Source organism: Leopardus geoffroyi, chromosome E1 (assembly GCF_018350155.1).
Source record: "Leopardus geoffroyi isolate Oge1 chromosome E1, O.geoffroyi_Oge1_pat1.0, whole genome shotgun sequence".
NCBI lineage: Eukaryota > Metazoa > Chordata > Mammalia > Carnivora > Felidae > Leopardus > Leopardus geoffroyi.
Window position 1 is genome coordinate 38324697 of NC_059330.1, and position 23675 is coordinate 38348371.

At 36.8% G+C, this 23675-nt stretch overlaps 1 protein-coding gene across 4 annotated transcripts in view; it reads right to left on the bottom strand.

The window, feature by feature from the left end:
* FBXL20 (F-box and leucine rich repeat protein 20) overlaps window positions 1-23675 on the bottom strand; it is a 102452-nt gene that overhangs the window by 10859 nt on the left and 67918 nt on the right. For all 4 annotated transcript variants that reach the window (XM_045488673.1, XM_045488674.1, XM_045488676.1 and 1 more), the window contains exons 4-12: window positions 22751-22825; window positions 20393-20487; window positions 18720-18788; window positions 10086-10181; window positions 7990-8116; window positions 6656-6730; window positions 3839-3969; window positions 1795-1855; window positions 815-859 (exon numbers count right to left, since the gene is read on the bottom strand). In XM_045488673.1, coding sequence (XP_045344629.1) covers window positions 815-859; window positions 1795-1855; window positions 3839-3969; window positions 6656-6730; window positions 7990-8116; window positions 10086-10181; window positions 18720-18788; window positions 20393-20487; window positions 22751-22825 — 774 coding nt within the window. The remainder of the gene's footprint in view (window positions 1-814; window positions 860-1794; window positions 1856-3838; window positions 3970-6655; window positions 6731-7989; window positions 8117-10085; window positions 10182-18719; window positions 18789-20392; window positions 20488-22750; window positions 22826-23675) is intronic.

Below are 23675 nucleotides of genomic sequence, written 5' to 3' on the forward strand. Positions count from 1 at the left end.
CTTCACAGGGGTTAAGAAATGGTGGGGGGTGAAAGGTTGGGGAAGGCAGGCATGTGCACATCACTCAGAAGGAGCAACACTGGGGAGGACACATGGGACACTCAGGCAAGTGCAAAAGATAGATGGATGTGAACAAGTTTTAGTTTAGTAAGAATAGCTGCTAAGTAGTGTCTGGATAACAAGTATTTTAGAAAAAACTGACTTCTATAATTACTGGAGTCTCTTTCCTTTATTTTTACTATAAAAAAATTTATTACTCTATCTTCTTTTTAGGAGTAGGAGTGCCCCTTCAAAATTTCTCCCCAATCAATTAATAATCTCAAAGCTTTAAAAACTGGTAATAAAAGAAATTGTTCGTAAGGCAGTATCTGGTCAGTCTGTCTGCCCAATGGGTAGAGTCAGATTTCCAGGGCTAATGATGTAAGGGCTCCAGGGTCTCATTAAGCTTTAAAAAAAAAAAAAAAAAAAAAAAAAAGGCAGTGCTATATTGCCAATGTGATGGGAGCTTTAATTATTTACTAGAATTACAACCCTGTAGGTCTAAGGAAACATTTAAACATCTTTATGGCCTGAATACTTGGGTCTTCTTTCTTTCCACTGGTAACTATACTGATGGCATGTATTTTTCTAGTTCTTTACCACATATATCACAGTACCTCTGCCTGGTATGCCTAGAGGAGACCACAATAAATGGAGAGTCAGCAATGCTGCAGGCACTCCATGACATTAGGGTAAGGAACTGAAAGTTCTGCTGTGCACATAGTATGTAAGTTTCTATCATACTGCATTTCTGAGTAAAAATCCACATTCTTACCTGAACACACTCTTCCAGGTCCATCTTTTCGAGCTCATGGCAATTCTACAAAATACAAAACCAAACATTATAGCTCAAACATTTAAAACATGGGAAAATTTAAGGCCAGAAGTAGTATTAAATACACCGACAAAATCTTAACTTTCAGACTTATTCCTATAACAACCTCCTATAACTCAGAGGTGTCATTCTAATGACACTTTCTGCCTTATTCCATTAATTACACATTTTAAAAGGCCTCGATCACAGTGAAATTTCTTAATTATTCTACATTTAAAGTATCTAACACCTTACAAGTCCACGGGAATAAATTCCCTGAACATTAATACCAAGCTAGTACAGAGCCTTCTAACCATAAATAATTTGATGAAAATTATTTTCTTTGGAAGACTGAAAGGTAAGCTTTATGTCCCGATTTAGTTATGCCATATGTTGCCCCCGACCAATTAATGTTCCATCAATCTGCCTGAAAGCAAAGGTCCTTCCCCATGTTCCATTATACTGGTTAAAGACAATATAATTTTAAATGCTATTATTATACATACAGTGATTTATAAACCATTCCAAGGATTAACATATTCTGGAGAACACAAAAAATCTTAAGCCACCTCCATTTAAAATTGGGCTTATCCATTTCTTTCAACAACACTCTCACCCACCAGTCGCATACCAAGTAACCAAGAATTTCTTTCATGAAGCATGAGAAAGTCCCTGCTTAGTTTACCATCTAATGAAAATGTGACAAATCAAGTCTCATGAAGGAGCATCATGTCCTCCAACGCACGTCTGTATTTCCAGAGCAGTTTGTATTCCACAGGCCTATAGCTGCAGCATGAGAATGCTCAGGAACACGAGCCACAGAGAAGTTCCCTCACATCCCACACCCTCAATTCTGCTGCCTTTCTACTTTTCCCTCATTGTTCACTCCTCTGAAAGAAAAATCCCAAACCAAACCTACAGAACCTGGAGAAAATACTTACCCTAGCCAGAGTGGTAAAGCCTACGTCTGTTAATTGAGAACACCTTGCCACTTCTAATATTCTGTTATAAAAAAAAAAAAAAAAAAAAAGTGAAAGTCAAGCCCTTGTTCCCTGAAAACTGGGTTTATTAAAAACAGCAAGAATTTAAGAAAACAACCTCCTATTCCCTAGGCACTGCATACTATAGTGACATTAACAGCTAAGCAAGTCTGTATACAGATCTTGCCACTCATTTTCATGGAGTCATCATAAAGTGGTCCTGTAAATACCACAATTCAGGGTGATGCAATCAGAAGAATATAATAGAAGCTTGTAGTTAATGCCAAAATGCATGAAAAATGCATTTAAAAGCCTTCTTGATGGCATACTGCTTACCCCCAGAGGGCAGCCTGCTCCTAGAAAACAAAGGAAATGGAGATAAATACTCTGTTTCAATTAATCTGTTGCTCAAGTAAATTATTCTCTTTCCCTATTTTACATGTAGGTTCACTCAGATTTAAATAGCTTTTAAAAATTCTATGAAGGGACTGGTTAATTACAGGCCTGTACCAAGTATGAAATTCCATACTTATGAAAAAATACCCTTAAGCTTCTTGCCTCCTCCCACAGGCTCCCAGGGAGGCCCAGAGGAGAGGGAAACTGAGCTGGCAGACAACTCTCCTACTCAGGAACTGCTAAACACCAACCTAAATGCCAACCACAGGACTGGGGAATCAAAAGTAGCTCCTTTCTGTGAAAACTTTGGTGGTGTCTGTGTGACAGTACCAAAGAATATTTTTATATCTGCTTACAAATTACTTACTACGTAAGTTGAAACAAATAAAGCCACAGTATAAGAAATCATTATCAAAAATCATTAAGAAATGAATGCTATATATATCTACTGGGAAAACATGATCTGACTGAACTTTTGATTATCATATTTGAGAGCTTTTCTGTTCGAACAATAAAATAAGCCATGAAGTAATAAGGAGCTGAACAGTTCTCTCTTCAAATGGGAAAAAGGTAAAGTGTAAGATTTTTAGGGAGAAGTTTGGCTACCTCCTTAGCTCCAGGCCTCTGACATTATTAATTCTGACCAAGTCTATGATCTATCAAGGAATTTTGATAATCTAGGCAAATTTTCTTTCAATAATGATGGTCAGGCTCCTGGCCAGGTGACTACAAAAAGCTTTAATGAAGTTATATTGGTTTACAATGATTATTATATGTAAGACAAGAGGTTTTCTGGTTCTGGAGCCAGGCTGCCTGGGTTTGAATCTTGCTCTTGAACTCACTAGCTGTGAGACCTTGAACAGGTTATCTGACCTCTCTGGGCTTCAGTTTTCTCATCTATATTATGGAGACAGTAACAGTGCTAATATGGTATTCTGTGGATTAAATGAATTAATATTTGTAAATCCCTTACAACAATGGTCAACATGTCTAACATATAAGTAAAATAAAAGTTTTGTTTTAAAAACAAAACAGGTATATGGGGATAATCCCTATTTATTATGAAACAGTGTGTTGTGGGCTTTTACAAAATCAGTTTGGGTTTGAAACCATGTGTATGCTAACAGCATTCTTAGTAAATATTCAGCCAATCCTATATTTTGGCAGAAAGGAGGAACCATAGAGAAATAAGCTTTGCTCTAAAAGATCTTGAGCACAAAGGAAGTTTTCCTGTAGGGCTTTTTTAAAAAATACTTTCTTCTATGTACCGGGCATCATTACCACAATACAAATAACCACAGGGGTAGGCCTTTAAAAACTTTCTTCAGAAATGAATTATATGAAAGTTTAATAAGACAAGTAATGAAATAAAATGTTTGTTTTTTTTTTCTAGTCTAGATAGCAAGAAGTAGGAAATGGGGACTATTACCCTTTGGTTTAGGCCAATTACATGTAATCGAATGAGGTACAAAGCAAGTAGCTGGGCATCTAAAAGGGTAGCCTTGTAGTGTCTACCTTAAAAATCTCAAAGTTCCAAAGAAATAAATTTGGGTGAAGAAGGCCTTTGTTCCTTTCCCATGATTTTTTGAGCTAAACAAGAAATGTTTACCTAAGCCGTGGACAGTTCTGACCTAGAGCATTCAGGATGGCATCTGTGATGTTGGAGCAGCCGGAGGCACAGAGGGACTGTAACTTATGGCACCCTCTGCATATAGTAATGAGACCTTCATCTGTGATTTGCTAAAAAAATAAATAAATAAATAAATAAGAGCAAAAAAAAAAAATCCCATAGATATTAGTTATTTATTAGAAGAAAAGGAAAAAAATGTTACCTCTGAAAATAAGCACCAAAAAGAAATAAAATAGAGCTTAATATTAATTAGGTAGTAGACCTAAAAGAAAATGAATACACTTTGTTTCTCCTTCTCAGTTCCTTTTGATTTAGTTTGTGAGAAAATCTGTGCTTATTTTTTTCATTTTAATTTATTTTAAGTAGGCTCCATGCCCAACGTGGGTCTTGAACTCATGACCCCGCGATCAAGAGTTATATGCTCTACTGACTGAGCCAGCTAGGCGCCCCAGTGCTCATTTTTGGTGTAAAAGGAGGAAGCTATAATGGGATTCTTGTAACCTAACGGGATTGGGAACAGCATGAGGTACATCGTGGGGTAGATTCAATTACATGACTTTAAAACCTAGAAAACAGGCAAGCACAGCAGTATAAATGTATTTCTAAGTTCAAAATTGACACTGATATTAAGTTACTGAAAAAATAAAACAACCTATGGATGACAGTTGCAACTTCATATCAACCCCAGATCCATTTATTTATTTATTTTAGTTGTATAATATAAAGAATATACTCATTTATGGAGATAAACAGCTGTGATCAACCAAATGTAATTTTGTATGTTTTAAATTATTCTAAAATAAAAAGGACACAGCAAGATGTTACACTAAAAAAAAAAAAGATGCCATATATAAACATCTTAACATGTAGGATATGATTAGCACTTCAATTTGTCCTGTTAGTTTCACAAATTTTGTATAAGCCTCAGAATAAAGCTCTCCTGTCATCTCTGTTCAGTCAGTGTCCTTAGGTTGCCAGGACAACTGAAAAAAAAAAAATCAAGCTTTAAATATTCACTGCTTAAATCAGTATATTCTCAATATTGCATAATTGAAACAAGATACAGATAAAAAATGGATGCTAAGGCAGATATAAGATTTATCTTGAGGATAAATTAATGAAGATCAACACATGTGGAAGTAACTTTCATACAAGTGTGATGTATGTTATTACTAAACAAGGATAATTGAAATGTAAAGGGGAAACAGCAATTGATAAACATGCATATTTACCAGGCCAATGAGAACTTGTGTCATATAATATTAGGAAAGTTTTATAGGGCTGTGCTGCCTTTTCCTTCTTAATGTTTTAAAATCTATAAGGGATTACTAAGGAAGAAAGTTGAGGAAAGTCATATGTACCAATACTTCAAATTTTAGAAAGAATAAAATTTACTAAACTTTTATGTTTTCAAATTAGTCCAGAAAAAGAGAATGGCTCAAGAATGTACTTTGGTCACTTCAACAGTTTTGGGCAGACACATGAAGTCTTAGGAATGAGAATCATTTCATCACATTCTACGGAAGGGATGACTTATGCCCTAAGATCTGGGTGAAGGGAAAGAGTAAAATAAACTGATGACAGAACTGGTTCTTTACGCTTACCACCTGCACTTTCTGTCTGCTGAAAGGATAAAGGAAGTGAAACTAAAACAGCAAATGGTAGGTAGGGTATGTATTTATATGGTTGTGTGAATGTATGTGTAACATATATCCACACAAACATCTATGGAGTGTATCTAGTGTATCTCTGTGTATCTGTGTGTACAAACAGAATCTGAAGATGCCTAAGAACAGTTTCTTCCTATCACCGTAAGGTGATGGTTTCATGTTTACAACAGTTGTATAAGCTCTTCCTGTCAGGCCAAATATTTTGGTTTCATAAATGAAATTAGGCAAATTCTGATAGTAACTATGACAGTCAGAATTAAAAGGAAGGGGTGATCAGAATTAAAAGGAATGTCATTCCTTTAACTCAGTCTTCAGGAGCCTCCTGAGCAGATCATTATCAGAACCATCCCTTAAGGGCTTGAAAGGGGAGGTTGCTTCACTTGCACAAAATATGGCCCTTTATGTGTCACCCTTAAACTAAACAACCACTATGCTCTCAAGTTTCAGGTAATCAAACAAGAGAAGGGTATAATGAGAAGAAGTTTTAGTAAAAACAAGGAAAGCCCTCATCAACTCTTTTCCATTGCAACGAGAGGCTCTCATGCCAAGGCAACACATGTATGTAATTTTCCAGGCAAGAGAGAAAAGCTAAATGTGTACTGTCAATGTTGTAGGAACCTGAGTGGTTTCAGCAAATTCTCTGAGCAAAATGCAGGGGTTTGGGGATAGACACAAAAAAGCTGATAGTCTAAACAAGCCAAATGTGAACTACGAATACTACTTGGAAATTAAAAATTTTTAAAGAGTACATTTTGCTTGTCATCTGTTTGGATCAGTGGTTCCCAATAGTTATGACCCAATGATAGATGTTAATTGATCTGACTGCAATTAATTTACCAAAAATATTTTAAGTACTGAAGTTTGTGAATAATTCACTTTGAAAAGAAAAAAAGAAAAGGGGGTGGAGTTACAGTCAGCTTATTTGGAAGTCTGCAAGAGCTACCTTCTATATTATCTCTGTTAAAACCCTCAGGAGTGACTATTGTTAAACATGCAAAGAATCATCTGTGTGTTTACAGTGTCCCCAGGATTGAAGTAGAATAACCACTGGTCTTGATGACTAAAGCTCTTACAATATTACTGATATGAATTACTAATACAAAAGAATGTGGGAAGGACTGCTTACTAAACAAGTCTGCAAGTTCAAAGTCACCAGTTCAGGACAGTGTGCACCTATGTACTTGAGAGCTTCGTCTTCTAGCTAGAAAGATTAAAAAGAGAAAATATGATTACTAACATTGTTTCAAGGGATAAAGATTTAGGAATGTATACATTCATTAATACATTCTAAATACAGCCAACCAAATTTCAAAGAACAATGAATCAGAAACAATGACCTGTGATCACAGAAAGGTGGACTTCATATCATTAGTATGGTTATCAGTATTTTTCATCAGTTCCAACCACATCAAATTCATATGATCACCAAATCAAGGAAAAGATAAAATAAACACTGCCTAATGTTTATGGATTTTTCTTCTGATAAATTAAATATGCCTCACAGCATTTTGTTCAGGGATTATGAAGCTAAAATAATTTTCACACTTCTATGCTTCCTATATAAAGTTTTTTAAAAACAAACTTTTTGGGAGCAGGAGCTGAGAAAGGAATCCGGTTTATCTGCTGCTGGAAGATCAGTGCCATGTGTACAGTGCTGAGAACAGATGGCAAGTAATTGATTATAATGTATAATGGTGCATTCCAATCAATATTTTCCAGGATTCCATAAATAACCAGAAGCTCAAGCTGTTGTTTTAAGGCAGTCTCACTTTCAAAGCTCTGTTTCAAATAATGGAACTCGTCCCATCATGGTCAAAGAGTAAGGGCACTTTTAACGGCATCCAAGGTATGGTTTCAGTAAGCATTAGTAAAATAATTTCTTAAGAGCCTAGCCTTACTTTGTCAATCACTTCTAAACTCACTTTTGATTATTTCCTTCCAGACACTGCCATGTCAATTCCTTATTTTTTTTCCACAGTAAAATATGAAGATAGCAAAAATTTTTAATGACAAAATATGTTGGGATTTGTAATGTGACTGTCAGGAAGTAAACATCAACACTATAAAATGTAGGTTCTGTATATTTGGCACATTTAACCTGGTAGTTAAACAACCAGCGAAATTGCTAACTAAGGCTGGCTTCCTTGCCTCTCCAGTTTAAGGTCTCAGACAATGACAACATGGCAAGTTTCCTTTTCAGATTAAGTTGCAAGAGACCCTTCTTGCCTGAGGTGGATGCGTGGTGTGATTTTTTCTCCTCATCTTGCCTCCCCTCATAAATTTCTTTGGTCAGATGTTAATTCTTAGGTTTTTTTACTCTAAGGAAAACATTTTAGTATTTGGTAAGTATGTATCTTTGGCCAATAATATACAACTACATGTTCCTCAAGCCAATATCTTTGGACTGCCTACAAAGTCCATGGTTCTTCTAACATTCACAAGCACTACATGGAGTATTACCTGTGTGCAGCCTTTTAAGAATAAGGCCTTGAGACCCCCACAGCCTCTCACTAGTGCTTGGATGCCATCCTTGGTTACTTGGTCACACCAGGAAATGTTTAATTGCTCCAACAGTGGACATCCCTCACTTAGGACAAAACAAAATGAAACAAACATATGACTAAACCCAATTCCAAAGGTACCAAAGTCTCATTTTATTGGCTATTTAGTCAGGGAATGGCTACAGTCCCATGTTCTCCCCTAAGAATATATTTACTTAACATAGATTTAGAATATAGTCAACCAACAACAACAACAACAACAACAACAACAACAACAACAACAAAAACAACAAAGCATATTTATCAACACTTGTGGTGTTCACGTGGGACTATATCACTACAGGGGCTCTCTTAAATCCAGCTAAACTAGTAAGCACAAAGCACAATATTGTTTTTCAGATATGTTAGACTGTTATGGAGGTTTATCCTTTCCAAACATATTCTTTTTGCACTTATCACATCTTTAAAAGATCTGGAAAGTAAATGGGAATTAAGTGACCTGTTCAAGTTAACAGAGTAATTAGTGAAGAGTTTAGATTCAGATTCTTTATCAAATAATTCTATTACTTATCAAAGTAATAATGAGGACATTTACATTTTTATGTAAAAAATACAAAAGATCTATAAATTTTCCTTATCTGTGAAGTATCTGGAGTACTGCTTCCACAGGCTGAATTTAGGATATATTGTGTTCGATCTCTGCCTTATATCAAATATTAGTTTCGTCTTTCATTTCTCACTTGAACTGTGGAAGAATCTCAAGTTCTAGGACATTCTTAGGAAAATACTGCTTTAATTGTTTTATAAAACGAAGGCAGAGGATCTTGGTTCAAGTTCATTCTTCAGCATTAAATAGTGTGACTTCAGGCAAGTCACTTTAGGAAACCGGCCTGAACTCCTCTTAATCTAAGATCAGCCATAGCCCCTCCTATGTTCTCCTCAAATGGATGCACTCACTTCTGTAACAGAACTTATCATACTGTTTATTTTTTCTCCCACTAGGCTCTGAGCAGCTTAAGGGCAGCAACGATACCTTATTTACTTACATCTTATGGTTAAATCACAGTACCTGGCATTAAAAAATATTTTAAGACTTTCTTAACTATAAAGTGTCTGTCCTATCTGCCCCACAAGGTTTTGAAATAAATGAAATCATTTATGTGAAAATATTTTGTAAACTGTAAGTGTTGTTATATTATTCTATTTATCATCCTACATGGCAAATGGCTTTAAATGCATATATTCAATATTCATAAGGAAAAGTCTAGAGGAAGTCATATTTTTAGATTACTTACACTCAACTAAATCTACATTTCTTTTAATGGCTTAATTTTTACTATTCATGAACATAACCAATACATGGGGCTATAATTATTTATAAAAGGCTGATAAAAAAGTAAAGTTACAAAGAGAATGAGCATTTCACCTTCCTTTTAAGGTACATTTTCTGTAATGTACTTTAAAAATACATTAACATTAAAACAAAACTTATCAAGCGCTTACTGTATGCCAGAAACTCTGCTAAGCGCTTTATATATATTAGGTTGAACTACATGAGGCCGTCATTTTTATAAGACAAAAGCTGTTAAATACTGGCAACTTTACACGATTTGGCCTAATACTATCAAATAATAATAATACTGTTTAATCCTAACAGCACTATGAGATAGAAAGGAACAACTCAGGAGGGTTATATTTGTTTGAAGTACTTGGTTAATCACCTGGCTCCAGAGTGCTGCTTTAATCACTAAGCCACTAAGCTATAATGATATGTGGCATTTGGGGGGGGGGGGGGCGGGAATCAAGCCCTCATAAAAATCAAATCATTCATGTTGAAGTTGTGCCAGTCTGTTCAGAAATCCTAGTTACCTCTAGTCATTTCACCTGGATGTGTCCTGTAATTTGGGCAAGTGACAAAACAAAAAATCTATTCTGAACTATAGTACATATCCATAAAACATAGTTTCCTTCAATTCCAATTTAATTCAGTTATTTGAAATAAAAAATAAGTATATTTGTTCTGATTATTGGACATTCTTGGCAGAAGACATTTACCTCAGAGCTTTAAGAGACATGTTTGTTATTGATGTACAGGAAGCCAAGTCAAGGTGCCTGAGTTTGGAACAGAACTTGCTAAGGCTAGTACATGTACTGAAAAATGGAAAAAGGAGAAAATAATGAATAAATAGGAACGCATCTTTAGTAAATCATGCACGATTCTCATTAAACATGTGTCTGTACATAAGAACTATAAAATTTCCATACCCCAAATAAAAGCAGCTGTAAATCCTGGGATCTTTCATGCTGAGGAAGAGGCAGGTGCCATTCGCAAAGAAGAAAGGCTGTGCTGTGTATGAGCGTTTGCATGAGGGGATCATGGTGCTTGATTCTCATTTGGAAATGTTTAACAGCAAACTACTCTGTGCTGATAAGAGACCTATATGCATTTTGCCAAATACAGAAATACCAGAAAGCTAGCTAGTACCTGCTAGCAAGTGGTGCAACATGAAGACTGAAAGCTCTGTCTCTGCTCTTTCACTTAAATCTCTGCTTAAGATAACCTTTTACATGGCAGTATGAAATGGTTGGATTTTTGCAACTGTAAAGGACCAGTATTGGGCTCAAACAAGCTAAGTTATGTAATATTATTACCTACTTGCCTTTATGATTTTTTTAAAAAGTAATCTCTTCCCTCGATGTGGGGCTTGACCTCATGACCCTCAGATCAAGAGTCACATGTTCTACTGACTGACCAGCCAGGTGCTCCTTTATGAATTTCTCCCCTCCCCCCACCCCCGCTTTATGAATTTCTTAAAGGCTCTTTTTCCACAGTAGTCAAGTTCTCAGTTTAATTTTTCTAACTTCTTATGGAAAATTTCAAATATACACAAGAGTGAATACAGAATGCACTTGTACCATCGTTAAGCTTTGACATTTATTAACATTGTACTATTTCTATTTCATCTATTTTCCTCTGCTTTTTGTTTCAGTATTTTAAAGCAAATCCCAGGGGCGCCGGGGTGGCTCAGTCGGTTAAGCGTCCGGCTTCGGCTCAGGTCATGATCTCACGGTCTGTGAGTTCGAGCCCCACATCGGGCTCTGTGCTGACAGCTCAGAGACTGGAGCCTGTTTCAGATTCTGTGTCTCCCTCTCTCTTTGACCCTTCCCTGTTCATGCTGTCTCTCTCTGTCTCAAAAATAAATAAACGTTAAAAAAAAATTAAAAAATTAAAGCAAATCCCAGACAGACTATTTCACCTGTAAATATTTCAGGACATCTTTCTAACGGATAATGACTTTAATTCCTTAATATCTGATAACCTGACTGTCCAAGTTTCCCTAATTGTCTTATAAATGTCTTCGTCAACGTGACCTGTCCAAATTAGGACCCAAATAAGAGTTGTACATTCTATTTGGCAGATATGTGTCTTAGGTCTTTGTATGGACCTATGTTTCCATTTTTTCCGGGTAGATGCCTAGGATTAGCATTGCTAGGTCCTACACTATGTTTATGTTTGACTTTTTAAGAAACCACCACGCTATTTTCCAAAGTGGCTGTACTATTTTACATTCCTACCAGCAATGCATGAATGCCCCAGTTTCTCCACATCTTTGCCAATACTTGGCACTCTCTTTTTCATTATAGTCATGTTAGGGGGTATGGATTGTAATCCCACTGTGGTTTTATTGTGCAATTGTGCAACAAACACCCTTTCTTGTGCTTATTAGCCATTCATCTCTTTCCTTGGTGAAAATCTACCCAAATGTTTAGCCCAATCTTTAACTGGATTGCCTTATTATTAATTGTAAGAGTTCTCTGTATACTTTTAATACAGGTGTTTAATTTCTTTCAGTAATGTTTTGCTGTTTTCAAGCACTTCTTTTAGAATTATGTTACCTGTGAATAAACACGGTTTACTTCTTTCCTGTCAGTTTTCTTCCTTCCTTCCTTCCTTCCTTCCTTCCTTCCTTCCTTCCTTCCTTCCTTCCTTCCTTCCTCTCTCTCTCTCTCTCTCTTTCTTTCTTTCTTGTTCTTCTTTCAAGCTTATTGCATTGGCTAGAATCTCCAACAGAATGTTGGCAGAAATGGTGACATGGAACATCTTTACCTTGGTCTTGACCTTAGGGTAAAGTCTTTCATCATTAAGTATGATGTTAGCAGCAGGTTTTTCATAGATGGTTTTGATCAGATTGAGTAAATTCCCTTCTATTTCTAGTTTGTTGAGAATTTTTTTTTATCACAAATAGGTGTTGGATTTGCCATGTATTTTTTTTCTGTATCCGATGATGTATTAATTATCTACTATTACTTAACAAATTACTCCCCAAACCGAGCAGCTTAAAACAACATTTATTATCGCATGGTTTTTGTGGGTCAGGAATACAGGCACAGGCAGCTTTAGCAGGGTGCCTCTGACTCAGGATGTCTCACAGGCTGCAATTAAGGTCTTGGTCACAGCTGCATTCATCTCAAAGGTTAACTGGGTGCAAATTCCCTTCCAAGCCTATTTTAGGTGGCTGTTGGCAGACCTCAGCAGATCCAATTCCAAGCTCACTCATTTGGTTTTTGATAGGTTTCAGGTCCTTGCTGGCTGCTGGCCACACCTTAAGTTCCTTGCTACGTGGACCTCTCCACAGAGCTACTCACAACAGGGCAGGCTGCTTCCTCCAGAGCCACAGCCCTGAGAGAAAGCAGAGCAAGAAAGAATCACAGTCTTTGGTACTTAACCTCCAAAGTGACATCCAATCTCTTTTGCAGTATTCTATTGTTAGAAATGAGTCACTAGGTCCAGTCCACGTTCATGGGGAAAGATTACATAAGGGTGTGAGTACTAGGAGTCAGGGGTTATTTGGGGGCCATTTTAGAGGCCACCACACACTGAGATGATCATGTAGTTCCTGTCCTTTATTCCAAGGGGCAGTAAATCTCACCAGCTGCCTGTTTTTATATAGCTCACAAGTCAAGAATGGTTTTGATGTTTTCAAAGGGTTGAAAAAAAATTTTTAAAGATCTTGTGACATGTGAAACTTACATGAAATTCAAATCTCATTGTTCAGAAATAAAGCTTTATTGGAGCACACTTATGCTTAATTGTTTATATATACTCTATGGCTGCCTTTGTAAAACATATTGGCAGGGTTGGGTGCTGTGACAGAGACTGTATGGTCAATGAAGCCCTAAAAATATTTCCTTATCTGGCCCTGTTCAGAAAGTCTACTGACCTCTACTTTATTCTACTAATTATTATGAGATATTATATTTAATTGATTTTCAGATATTAAGCCACACTTGTATTTCTGGGGTAAATCCCGCTTGGTTATGATTCCAAATCCTTTCTTATGTTGCTGGATTTAGTTTGCTAAAATTCTGTCAAGTATTTTTGTGGCTCTGTTTCTGAGAAAGAACAATTAGTAGATTTCCTTTTATTGTGATGTCTTTGGTATCAGAAAAATACTGGCCTCATAAAATACTTCCTATTTCATTTTATGAATCAGTTTGAAAACTGCCATTATTTCTTCTGTAAATATTTTTTAATGTTTATTTTTTTATTTATTTTGAGGGGTGGAGGAAGGAGAAGGAGAGAAGGAGAGAGGGAGAGAGAATCCCAAGCAGTCTCCACGATTAGCATGGAACCCAACGTGGGGCTAGATCTCACCACTGTGAGACCATGACCTAAGCCGAAATCAAGAATCAGATGCTTAACCAAATGAGCCATCCAGGTGCCCCTCTTCTTTAAATATTTGATGGAATTCACCAGTGAAGACATCTGGGCCTGGGCTTTTCTTTATGGGATTCTTTTCAATTATTCACTGAATTTACTTGTTACTGATCTATTCAGATTGTCTTAATCTGTCTTTTGGGTAAAATATTTAGTGCTCTCCTTGATAATCTAGGTCTTCTCTTTTATTTTCTTCGTCTGAGTCTGTCAATTTGGGGTTTTTTTCCCCCCAAGAAACCAGCTTTTGGTTTCAGTACTGTTTTTGTTTCCTATTTTGTTGATATCTAATTTTTTAAAAAGTAATCTCTGTACTCAACGTGGGGCTTGAACTCACCACCCCGAGGTCGAGTCACATGCTCTATCAGCTGAGCCAGCGATGAACCCCTAGATCCTCTATTTTAAACCTTTCTTTTCTAACATAAGCATTTGACACTACGTTTTTCTCTAAAGTATTGACTTTGGAATAGCCCACAAGTTTCAAATATTATGTTTTCATTATCACACAGCAAAACATATTTTCTAGTTTTCTTTGTAATCTATTCTTGGACCCATGTTCTCTCTTTTTTTTTCCCAATATATGAAATTTATTGTCAAATTGGTTTCCATACAACACCCAGTGCTCATCCCAAAAGGTGCCCTCCTCAATACCCATCACCCACCCTCCCCTCCCTCTCACCCCCCATCTACCCTCAGTTTGTTCTCAGTTTTTAAGAGTCTCTTATGCTTTGGCTCTCTTCCACTCTAACCTCTTTTTTTTTTTTTTTCCTTCCCCTCCCCCATGGACTTCTGTTAAGTTTCTCAGGATCCACATAAGAGTGAAAATATATGGTATCTGTCTTTCTCTGTATGGCTTATTTCACTTAGCGTAACACTCTCCAGTTCCATCCATGTTGCTACAAAGGGCCATATTTCATTCTTTCTCATTGTCACGTAGTACTCCATTGTGCATATAAACCTAAATGTCCATCAACTGATGAATGGATAAAGAAATTGTGGACCCATGTTATTCTGAAGGATAATATTTAACTTTCAAAATTTCAAGAAATGTTACTCATTTCTACTTTAATTCTGTTGAGGACATGGCACTACACTCACTATGATTTCAATCCTAAATTCACTGAAAAATTTTTTATGGTCCATTATTTGGTGTGTCTCACTAAATATTCTAAGTGCACTTGAAAAGAACATTTACTCTGATGCTTTCTGGTATAGCATTCTGTTTAAGTGTCAATTAGGACAAGTTCATTGACAGTGTTGCTCAAGTCTTCTAGAGCTTTATTGTTTTTTGGTCTACTTGATTTGTCATTTACTTGCTAGTATCTTTTTCATCTACACTTTTCCTGAAGTTTACATCATCTCATGTTACTAACCATTCCAAGTTTCCTGTGATTAGTGATTGTAATAGTATATCCTCTCTCATCCTTTTACTTCAGTCTCCATATTATCTTTAAGTTTTTGCACAAATTCTTGAGCATGTTTGTACTTGCTATTTTTAAACCCTTTTTATTGGTCAATTTTATAACCTCTGTCATTTCTGGACCTGTTACTATTGACTGGTTTTTCTTCTGGTATCATTTCATGCTTTTTTGCATGTCTTGTAATTTTCATTGAATGCTGGAAATTCTGTATGCTGAGTGTCTAGGCTTTGTTGTCTTTATTTTTAAAGTTTATTTATTTTGAGAGAGACAGGGAGAGAGGGAGAGAGCATTCCAATGCAGGGCTTGATCTCACAACCATGAGATCATGACCTGAGCCAAAATCAAGGGCTGGACACTTAACCACTGAGCTACCCAGGCACCCCATGCTTTGTTGTCTTCTTTAAAAGAATGTCAACTTGGCAGGCAGCTAAATTAGGTATGGATCAATTTGACCCTGAATTTTTTCTTTTAACTTTTACTGGGACAGGTCCAGTCTAGCTTTACTACAAAGGCATGACCTTTCTGAAGTCTCTATTAAATACCCCAAGGTATTCAATGAACATTCTTCATTTTGAACTTCTCTCAGCATTACCTAAGCTCTGGCAATTTCTCAGTTTACAGTTTCCTGGTAATTGTTCCTTCCTTTTAGATGTTTTCTACCCAGCTTTGTGGGGTCTCAATATGTCCATTTATAGCTTACTATTCAGCCAGATCAATGTAGATTTCTGTAGCCTTTTTGAGTAGTTCTCCCATCTTAAGATAAAAATTCCAGCCACTTTTGTCTTCCTGGACTCTGATCTCTTATTCTTCAAATCAGCCAGAACCTTGTTCTCTGTTTGGGTTCCTTCTCCTTATACCATCATCTGGAAAACACCACCAGGCAGAAAGCCAGGGTGGTCATAGGGCTCACCTAATTGCTCAGTTCTGTGCTGCATATGTCCAACATCTGAAACTGGTTCTTTGATATGTTTTGTACAGTTTTACAGTTGTTTATGGCAGGAGGGCATTTATTGTCATGGCAGAAGCAGAAGTCTCCATTTTTGCTTTTTAAAGTTTCTGTCTTTTTTCTTATATATGATGCTTAAAATATTTTGTTTCTGAAGTCACTAGAAGCAGCAAAAATCTGAACTGGCCAGTGGTTATTTGATGATTTTAAGATATTAAGTTTTTTTATAGGAGTGATAAAATTAACATGCTTATGTTAAAAGCTTTTATCTTTTAGAAATATATGCTTACAGATTAAAATAATATGACGTCTAGGACTTTTTTCAAAGTAAGAAAAATTTGGGGATATAGACGAAACAAGACTGACCATCAAAGTGGTAATTTCTCAATTATCAATTTGAAGGTGGGTGATGTGTTCAGTACACTGTTTTGTCTACTTTGGTATATATTTAAAACTTTTCATAAGAAATAAAAGTCAGGGCACTGGAGTGGCTCAATCAGTTAAGCATTTATCTGACTCTTGATTTTGGCTCAGGTCATGATTGTACAGTTCACTTTGTGGGTTTGAGCCCCGCATAGGGCTCTGCATGGAGTGTAGAGCCTGCTTGGGATTCTCTCTCTGTCTGCCCCTCTCCACTGTGCTCTTTGTCTCTCTCTCAAAATAAATAAATAAAACTTAAAAAAAAAAAAAAGAGGGGCGCCTGGGTGGCTCAATCAGTTAAGCGTCCAACTTAAGGTCATCTCACGGTTTGTGAGTTCAAGTGCCACTGTCGACACACAGACCACATGTCTCCCTCTTTCTCTGCCCCTCCCAGCTTGTGCACTCTCTCAAAAATAAATAAACATTAAAAAAAAACAAAAAACAAAAAACTTATTGCTTCTTGGCCTTTAGGCTAAAATCAAGTGTAAAAAAAAAAACCTTAAAAAAAAGAAATCAAAAGTCAGTAGAAGTAATTTCTCTCTGTGTGGTTATAGCTCCAACTTGATATGATTGGGTTCATGTGTTTTATTTTGTTTTCAACTTTTAGGGACTGCTTTGATTTCTTTTTGACTTAATTCATATTTTAATTATGTATGTAAAACATTTACATAGCTATTAAAGGAAAACTACAAAACCTGATACTTCAGAGTCTTCCTTTCATCCCTGTCTCTGTGTTTATTCTCTTATCCACAGGTCACCATTTTTACTCATTTTTATAATCTTTAAATTGTTTCTTTTTGAAAATATAAGTAAACATAGGTATTTACTGGCTCTGCAAAAAGTATCTTATACAAACTCCTCTGCAGTTTGCTTCCTTAACTTAAACAGTATGTCCTAGAGATCATTCCAGAATACTATATACTCTCCTCATTCCTTTAACAGTCCTCTACTGATTGATATTTGGGTTCTTTCCCATCTTTTGCTATTGAAAATAATGTAGTATTTGTTATTACAAACAGTAAAAATGAGTTGCTTTGCACATAAATTGTACTACATTTTTGTCAGTTTATCTTTGGTATATAGAATAGATTCTTAGAAAATTATTCTTAGTGTAAATTATATGTCACTTTTATTTTTACCAAAGTAGCCAAAATTTTAATCTCTGTAATATTAAGTATTCAAAAGAAAAAAATAAACAGGTAATTTATCTAAAGTAAATGGAGGGCTACTGGTATAAAGTCATGGTTGGGGGAGGAGTTAGACATGTTACTCATGTTAAAGGTCAAATCAATCCACAGAAATAATACTTGTTAGAATAACCACAGTAGGATAACCATAGTTTTTGTCTTTCAGACATTTTTTTTTTTTAGTAAAAGTTAATAATGTTGTGACCTCAAAGAAAGTACTGAAATAAACAATCTGTACCCTCTGTTTCAATTCTAAAGATCCCATCTCTTTCATGAGGCCTTTCCGAACAGGAACATTCACTAAATAATCCTGGCCCCCCTCCCTGTATAAACATGTTTCCTCAATGGCTTCACTTCATCTCATAACAGGCAACAATTTCCCTATATAATATTTAAATGTTATTTGATACATATCATCACCAATAGATAACCTGGGACTGAATTGGGCAGGGCAGGGCAGGGCAGGGGCTGAATGTTTTTTATGTCTACCTTCCACACCTATTAGGTCTGTGACAGTAAGCTCTCAAGGATGAACAACTGTTTTATTCCATTTATACTGTACCTGACACAGACATAGCACATTTAAAGGGTCATTTAACACATGCTCTCAGTATCGATGATCACAAGTTGTTTCATATGTATTTAAGATTTTCTATCTTTTTACAGAATTATTGGTTTACTCTGCCTTTTGAATGAAAGCTACTAGTATCTTCTTGAAACATAAGTAGTCCTAGTAATTTCTAGTATTAGTATCCCTACTGCATACACATGGACTCCAATTTTTAAGTTTCACTTTAAATATCAAGATAGGATTTGGGTCAGATTCCAAAACTAGTTTCTTATGCCATTTCTATTTTAATGTTTTCTCCTTTCAAAATATCTTTCCTCTGTAAGGTCAAAATGAAATTTGCTAAATATATTTAATAGCCCACATTTAAAGCTAGCATAGGCAGGAAACAAGGGGCTATGATTCACCCCTCTAAAACATAAAATACTTACGCATCTGTAGTCTTCGTACACCCATTTAGATTCAGTACTTCAATGTTCCTACAATTTTGTGCAAAGGTCCTTTACAGGGAAGAAAGTTAAAGGTTTGAAACAAAATAGCCACAATTTTAAGCATTACAAAAAATAATAAAAGATATTATTGGTAATATTGGATGTTGATACAAAAGTAACTCACAATTATGAAAATAAATTCATTTTCAACCACAAACTTTTATTTTTTTTTTAACATGAAATTTATTGTCAAATTGGTTTCCATACAACACCCAGTGCTCATCCCAAAAGGTGCCCTCCTCAATACCCATCACCCACCCTCCCCTCCCTCTCACCCCCCATCTACCCTCAGTTTGTTCTCAGTTTTTAAGAGTCTCTTATGCTTTGGCTCTCTCCCTCTCTAACCTCTTTTTTTTTTTTCTTCCCCTCCCCCATGGACTTCTGTTAAGTTTCTCAGGCTCCACATAAGAGTGAAAACACATGGTATCTGTCTTTCTCTGTATGACTTATTTCACTTAGCATAACACTCTCCAGTTCCATCCATGTTGCTACAAAAGGCCATATTTCATTCTTTCTCATTGCCACGTAGTATTCCATTGTGTATATAAACCACAAATTCTTTATCCATTCGTCAGTTGATGGACATTTAGGCTCTTTCCACAATTTGGCTATTGTTGAGAGTGCTGCTATAAACACTGGGATACAAGTGCCCCTATGCATCAGCACTCCTGTATCCCTTGGGTAAATTCCTAGCAGTGCTATTGCTGGGTCATAGGGTAGCTCTATTTTTAATTTTTTGAGAAACCTCCACACTGTTTTCCAGAGTGGCTGCACCAGTTTGCATTCCCACCAACGGTGCAGGAGGCTTCCCATTTCTCCACATTCTCTCCAGCATCTATAGTCTCCTGATTTGTTCATTTTAGCCACTCTAACTGGCGTGAGGTGATATCTGAGTGTGGTTTTGATTTGTATTTCCCTGATGAGGAGCGACGCTGAGCATCTTTTCATGTGCCTGTTGGCCATCTGGATGTCTTCTTTAGAGAAGTGTCTATTCATGTTTTCTGCTCATTTCTTCACTGGTTTATTTGTTTTTCGGGCAACCACAAACTTTTTTTTTTTATTTATTTATTTTTTTAATGCTTTTATTTATTTTTGAGACAGAGAGAGACAGAGCATGAGCAGGGGAGGGGCAGAGAGAGGGGGAGACACAGAATCTGAAGCAGGGTCCAGACTCTGAACTGGCAGTACAGAGCCCGACGTGGGGCCTGAACTCACGGACCGCAAGATCATGACCTGAGCTGAAGTCAGACGCTTAACCGACTGAGCCACCCAGGCGCCCCAACCACAAACTTTTAAACATTGATCTTTTTGTTGACCAAGGTTACAATTACCCTACCTTTGAGTTAACAAATTAAGAAGAATTTTTACTCAAGACTCCAAAAGAACCATTTATGATATGAGGAATCTGGCTTTTGGCAGAAGGTATTTGCTCTTGTTTTATTCTCAAAACCATACATCCCAGTACTGGATATTTTTGTGCTATAAATAATATGTGTATGTTTGGCTTCAGAATAGCTTAAGAATACACAAAATTACTTTAGCTTTTTCTGGGTGAGATGGTGCTGTTCTTTACTTATTCAAGAAGATCAGTTAATCAATAATCATGTTCTTACCTTAATGCATTGTCTCCTACTCCAAGACACCCACGAAGACTTAACTTTCGTAAAAAGCCCCCACATCGTTTTGAAATATTCTCCACTACCCGGCCCTGTAAAGAAAAAACAGGTAAACAAAAATAAGCCACTACATTGTTTTTGAAGAGAACACATCATTTTTAATAATCTATAAACAAAGGCTTCTACTTGATTTAAAAACTTAATTAATTCAATAAAGAAATGTCAACTTGTTTGAGAAAGCTTTCCTGATTAACTTATCTACCCCAAACAGGCTCAAACCCTGTTTGTTTATTTTGTTCAATTTGTAAGGCACTCTCTAGTTGAGGAAATGGTTCTCTGTAGTTCTGTAGTTTTATGCCACTATGTTAATGTAGGCTGCTCTACTGGTCAAACTGCAGCTACTGAAGGACATTAGCTTCCTTGATTATTTCTGAATCCTCTCCAAAGTGTTACTAGAGTACTCTGAATACAGCAGAGACTCAATGGACACTTATCAAAAGCTTGCTGAATGATTCTCTGGGCCATGTTGCTTTAAACATTTATATCCATGAAGATTAGACAACTGTGAAAAATATAAGAATCCTGCATAATGTCAGTGGCTATTATCTTAAAAGCACTTTCTGTAGAAATGGAACGTTCTGTGTATAACGGTAAGTTCACGTGAGGCTTTTTAAAAACTTTTTTTTTTCTATTTTTTTTTAAATGTTTATTTTTGAGGGGCGCCTGGGTGGCGCAGTCGGTTAAACGTCCGACTTCAGCCAGGTCACGATCTCGCCGTCGGTGAGTTCGAGCCCCGCGTCGGGCTCTGGGCTGATGGCTCAGAGCCTGGAGCCTGTTTCCGATTCTGTGTCTCCCTCTCTCTCTGCCCCTCCCCTGTTCATGCTCTGTCTCTCTCTGTTCCAAAAATAAATAAACGTTGAAAAAAAAAAATTAAAAAAAAAAAATAAATGTTTATTTTTGAGAGACAGAGTGGGCAGGGCAGAGGGAGAGGGGGAGACACAGAATCCAAAGGCAGGCTCCAGGCTCTGAGCTGTCAACACAGAGCCCGACGCAGGGCTTGAACTCACAAACCTTGATATCATGACCCGAGCTGAAGTCAGATGCTTAACCGACTAAGCCACCCAGGCACCCCTTTTTTCTATTTTTTTAAGTGCTTGCTTGCTTGCTTGCTTGCTTATTTATTTATTTATTTATTTGAGAGAGAGAGAGAGAGAGAGAGAGAGAGAGAGAGAGAGAGAGAGAGAAAGCTTGAATGGCAGAGGAAGAGGGAGAGAAAAGTACAGAGCCTGCTGTGGGACTCGATCATACAAACTGTGAGATCATGACCTGAGCTGAAAGCAAGAGTCGGACACTTAACTGACTGAGTCATTCAGGTGCCCCTAAAAACTTCTTATATGGATCCACAAGTTTCATTGCAACTTATTTTTTTTTTTTTTAATTTTTTTTTTTTCAACGTTTATTTATTTTTGGGACAGAGAGAGACAGAGCATGAACGGGGAAGGGGCAGAGAGAGAGGGAGACACAGAATCGGAAACAGGCTCCAGGCTCTGAGCCATCAGCCCAGAGCCTGACGCGGGGCTCGAACTCACGGACCGCGAGATCGTGACCTGGCTGAAGTCGGACGCTTAACCGACTGCGCCACCCAGGTGCCCCCATTGCAACTTATAAAAAAAAATTTTTTTTAATCTAAATCTAAATCTTATTTTATTCTTATAACAAATGAGGAAGCTATTATTTCTCCTGACAAGAAAACCAAGGACCGTAGAGCTCAGGTTCATGTTAAGATAATTTTAAGCTTAAGCCATTATCCTTCTCCAGTTTAGAGATAATAGGCTATACTAAGATGAAATACAGGGGAAAAGTGAGAAGGGGAAAAGAAAAATCTCTTCCTAGCAAAAATAATTCATTAAATGATTTGGCTTTATTCTTTTTTTGTTCTCCACAAAAACTGTCTGTAGGCTCCCAAAAAACCAAAATACTCATCTCAAGAAGAATTTATGCAAATATCATCCCCCAACAAACTGTTAAGTCTACTCATTCTTCAATAAGAAAATATAAAAAGACTTCCTTACAATGAGCAAATGTGTTCACATTTCCACCACAAAAATAAAAGCAAAAAATTGTAGTCCTATTAATACTAAACAACTTAGTATTCTATAAGTAAAACAGTTCTGCTTATTCTCAAAAACTGAGCAAGCTGTTGGGAACATTGCAAGTTCCCATGAAGTTCAGATGCACTGAAATTAATAGTTTCTCTCTCCAGGGAAAGGAGATTTGTATGGTTGGGGCTAATCTGTTCCATGCTGTAATTACATTCTAACATGAGAAATGGGGCCACACACCACATAATTATACCTCAATATCCCTCTGGAAATCAAACAGGTCAATTCGCTGCCAGTTACTGCCATCCAGAGCCAGAACATTCCAGGCCTGTTTTGAAGAAAAAGAGACAAAATGAGCAGAAACTCAAGGGGGGAAATCAACAATATGCAAGTTCACAATTCAAACTAATGATTGAAATTGACCAAAAAATTTCTCAGCACCCCCCATCCCACGCCCACCACCATTAACTCCCAAAAGGTCTGTCTTATTTCTGATTCATAGTTTACCCAATTAGATTATCTCAAAAATGAGTGGGTATAGAAACTAGCAGCTGGGGTGGGGTGGGAGGTGGGGGGGAGCTGGGAAAGGACAGGTTGTGATAAGTATCCTAATCAGAAACTCTTTTTCTAACTGGAAGATTTAGTTTCTAATTTGTGTGGATCATTCCATATTTTAATGAGAAAGCCTTTAAAAGTTTTCCCTATTAAAGTATAAACAAAAGTCTTAGTATTGTTGAGTTATAAACTTAGCACATCACCTCTTACTGGAACACACTGAAACAGAGTCAATACTGAGATACAAGAAAGGAAACTGTGCATGACAGGTTCCTTTCTAGAGTCCCTTTTTTTTTAAGTTTATTTATTTTGACAAAGCAAGTGAGCAGGGGAGGGGCAGAGGGAGGGAGAGAGAGAATCCTAAGCAGGCCTAAACAGGGCTAGATTCCATGATGGGGGGGGGCAGGGGAGGGAGAGGGCGACAGAGGATCCAAAGCAGCTTCTGCACTGACAGCAGAGAGCCTGAGGGGCTTGAACTCACGAACCATGAGATCATGACCTAAGCCAAAGTTGGAAGCTTAACTGACTGTGCCACTCAGGCACCCCTAGAATCTTTTTTTAAAAGAACAAATTCATTAACTACTTAAAGTACAGAGAACAACAGGATAACTACTGATGTGCCA